Below are 3,216 nucleotides of genomic sequence, written 5' to 3'. Positions count from 1 at the left end.
AAGGAGTTTGGATCAGAGTAGTCTCTCAGGGTAACCCAGGGAGGGGAAAATCTGGGAGGGGGAAAGGAGGGGGAATGGTGGGGGGTTACTGCTGAGACCTAAGGGGTTTGGGTCTTGGGTTCCCCAGGGAAGGTTTTGGGGGAACAGAGAGTGTGCCAAACACTACATTTTGGCTGGTGACAGCGCTATCAGATCTAAGCTAGGAATTAAGCTTAGAAGAGTACATGAGGTCCCCACTTTTTGGATGCTAAAGTTCAAAGTGGGAAAAATACCTTGACAGGGGGTTACAGACTGGTCCCATATGGGCCTGTACAGCCCAGCCTGGTGTCCCTCCTCTGCCAGGAGACACAGACAGAGGGCTGGGGTGCAGCATAACCATGGGGGTGGAGGGAAGCGGGTTCAGAGGAAGAGATGATTTACAACCTAGTCTGGCTTCCCTCATCTCCTGGGGCCAGGGGGTACAGTGCCACCACCTGGGGCTGTGGGAGGAAGGACGGATTAGAGATCAGTCCCATACAGCCCTGTATAGCCCAGCTAAGCATCCCCAAAGTCTGTTGTTTCTAGGGGGCGCTGGCTCAATGTGGGGAACTCTGGGACCCCTCCAACTCAGGGGGAAATATTGGGGTTCACAGCCCAGGCTGTGGGAGCATCAGTTCAGGGGCCCTCCCTAGAATCAGTTGTGTATCAGTAGCCTGGGGCGGGGGGAAGATACCTGTGGGGTGCAAAGATCATCTCATATCGACCTCCCCCAAGGCTGGGAGCAGAGGCAGGAGCTCAGAGGGGCTCCCCCAGACTCACCGGTGATGCGCAGCTCCAGGGCCTGCTGGGCGTGGAGGTGGGGCAGGTAGATGGTGCAGATGTAGGTTCCTTCGTGCCGCACCCCAACCCGGGACAGTCGCAGCGAGACATTGGTGTCTGCGTCCACCCTCCCCTCCTCCAGGAACAGCTGCGCCCCCTCCTCGGCCACATGGGCCCGGCCTGACACCCCGTCGTAGGCCAACACCACGCGTCCAGCACCCCGGTACTGGTACCGCCACTCCACCGAGAAGGGGCCGGGTGGTGCTGTGAAGCCACAGTCCAGCAGCACGTCCTGGCCCAGGCGGGAATGCAGGTGTGGGGTGCGGGAGAACACGGACAACACCGCTGAAGGGGGGAGATGAAGGGGTTACTGCTGTGAGCACCACAGAGACAGTGCTACGGGGGTTACTGCTGTGAGCACCACAGAGACAGTGCTATGGGGATGGGGGGTTACTGCTGTGAGCACCATGGGAACAGTGCCACCGAGAGGGGGACAGGGTTGTGAGCACCACATGGACAGTGCCACGGGGGCGGGTTACTGCTGTGAGCACCATGGCAGTAGTGCCAATGAGGGAGGGGTAGGGTTGTGAGCACCACAGGGACAGTGCCCTGGGGTGGGCAGTGCCATGGGGAACTGTTAGGACTGTGAGCATGATGCCTCAGAGGTAGTGCTTTGAGCACTACAGTAACAGTGGCACAAGGCAGGGCTGTGAGCACCATGGGAACAGTGCCTTGGAGGAGGGCAGGGCTGTGAGCACCACACGGACAGTGCCACAGGGGTGGGGGGTTACTGCTGTGAGCACCATGGGAGCAGTGCCACCGAGGGAAGGGCAGGGTTGTGAGCACCACAAAGACAGTGCCGGGGGGTGTGGGGTTACTGCTGTGAGCACCATGGGAGCAGTGCCAGGGAGGCGCAGGGTTGTGAGCACCACAGGGACAGTGTCCTGGGGTGGGCAGTGCCATGGGGAACTGTTAGGACTGTGAGCATGTTGCCTCAGAGGTAGTGCTTTGAGCACTACAGTAACAGTGGCACAAGGCAGGGCTGTGAGCACCATGGGAGCAGTGCCAGGGAGGGGCAGGGTTGTGAGCACCACATGGACAGTGCCCTGGGAGGGGTAGTGCTGTGAGCAGCACAGCAGGATGCGGGGGCAAGGGAAGGAGCTCAGGGCCCCAAGGAGAGTGGGGGTCCCCACAGCAGGGTTTTGGGGGGGGAGGCCGCTCCCACCCTACATTCCCAGTTGCCCTGCTTACCAGTTGCCATGGTGACTGCCGGTTGCAGGGACATTGCAGCCTCCTCGCTCTTGAGGACAGTGCTGACCCCGTAGCCCCTGGCGGGGGCCTGGATGCTGCTGATGAACCAGGTGCCCCCCAGGCCCAGGGGGCTGCGGTGCTCGGGGGTCAGGCCGGCTGCCCAGGGCACGTGGGCCTCCTGTGGCAGGTAGGCGTTGATCTCACAGGACGGCAGCTCCCCCTCCTTGGGGCGCCCCCCTGCTGGGAGGGGGACACGGTGCAGGGCCCCTGCAGGGTCTGGAGAGGAGAAAGAAATCAGGGCACCCCAATGCCCACCCTTGCCAGGAGGGGGATACAACGCAGGGTCCCCCAGAATCTGGGGAGAGAGAGAGATGGGGAGCAGTTGTGGGGCATGGGAAGGCGAATGAGGGACATGCCAGGGAGGGGAGTGGGGGGGCACTGGAGGGCAAGGCGGAGGAGTGGGGGAGCAGTTGGGAAGGATGGGGAAAGGAGGGGGCTGTAAGAAGTGGGATGGGGGAGCAGAGGGGAGGAGCAGGGTGGGGTGAACAGGTGGGGTAACACTAGGGGCAGGTGGGATGTAGGGGTTGTCCTGGGGGGCAGGAGTGGGCAGCAGGGTGGTAGTGCGGGCAGGCACTGGAGCAGCAGGGTGTGGGAGCCTGGGGGGGGAGGGGAGGACATACCTACGATGTCAAAAATCATGCCTGGCTCCAGGTCGGGGGGCAGCTCGGACTCCATCTCGGGGTGCCCCCCTCTCACCTCCCGCAGTAGCAGCAGAGCCCTGCGCTGGGTCACGGAACTCGGCATCACCCCCACGCCCCCCCCGGCCTCCTCCACAAACCAGCAGCTCAGCCGGGGGGGCCCCGCTGCAGCCAGACACAGAGTGAACCCTAGGGGCCAGAGCCAGGGGTTAGTGGGGACACCAGGACCCCCAAAGCTCCCTGGGTCATCGGACTGCCCCAGACTGCCCCCTCCCCAGGGCAAGGACCCCCGAGAGATGCCCCTCCCTAGGGATGACCCCTCATCCCCTCAGGGTCTGATTTCTCCACTGCCACCAATAATCAGCAGGTGCCTCTACATCCCACCCAGGCCCTGAGCAGCCCCATCACCCCGCTCCTCCCGAACATCCTGTGGGAGCACAGCCCCCCCCCCCCCCGCCCCGGGGCGGCA

The 3,216-nt window shown here is 62.9% G+C and overlaps 1 protein-coding gene across 1 annotated transcript; it reads right to left on the bottom strand.

Annotated features, from left to right (window-relative positions):
- Positions 1–258: 258 nt before the first annotated feature.
- On the bottom strand, positions 259–2,939 carry TAPBP (TAP binding protein). Its single transcript, XM_032788404.2, has 3 exons — positions 2,730–2,939; positions 2,050–2,325; positions 259–1,143 (listed from the first exon to the last, which is right to left on the bottom strand). Exons 1-3 carry the CDS (start codon positions 2,851–2,853, stop codon positions 734–736), a joined length of 810 nt encoding a protein of 269 aa, XP_032644295.2. The 5' UTR covers positions 2,854–2,939; the 3' UTR covers positions 259–733.
- Between the last annotated feature and the right edge of the window lie 277 nt (positions 2,940–3,216).

Source organism: Chelonoidis abingdonii, chromosome 12 (genome assembly GCF_003597395.2).
Source record: "Chelonoidis abingdonii isolate Lonesome George chromosome 12, CheloAbing_2.0, whole genome shotgun sequence".
NCBI lineage: Eukaryota > Metazoa > Chordata > Testudines > Testudinidae > Chelonoidis > Chelonoidis abingdonii.
Note: the sequence above shows the minus strand (reverse complement) of the source record. Positions and strands in the feature narration are given on the sequence as shown.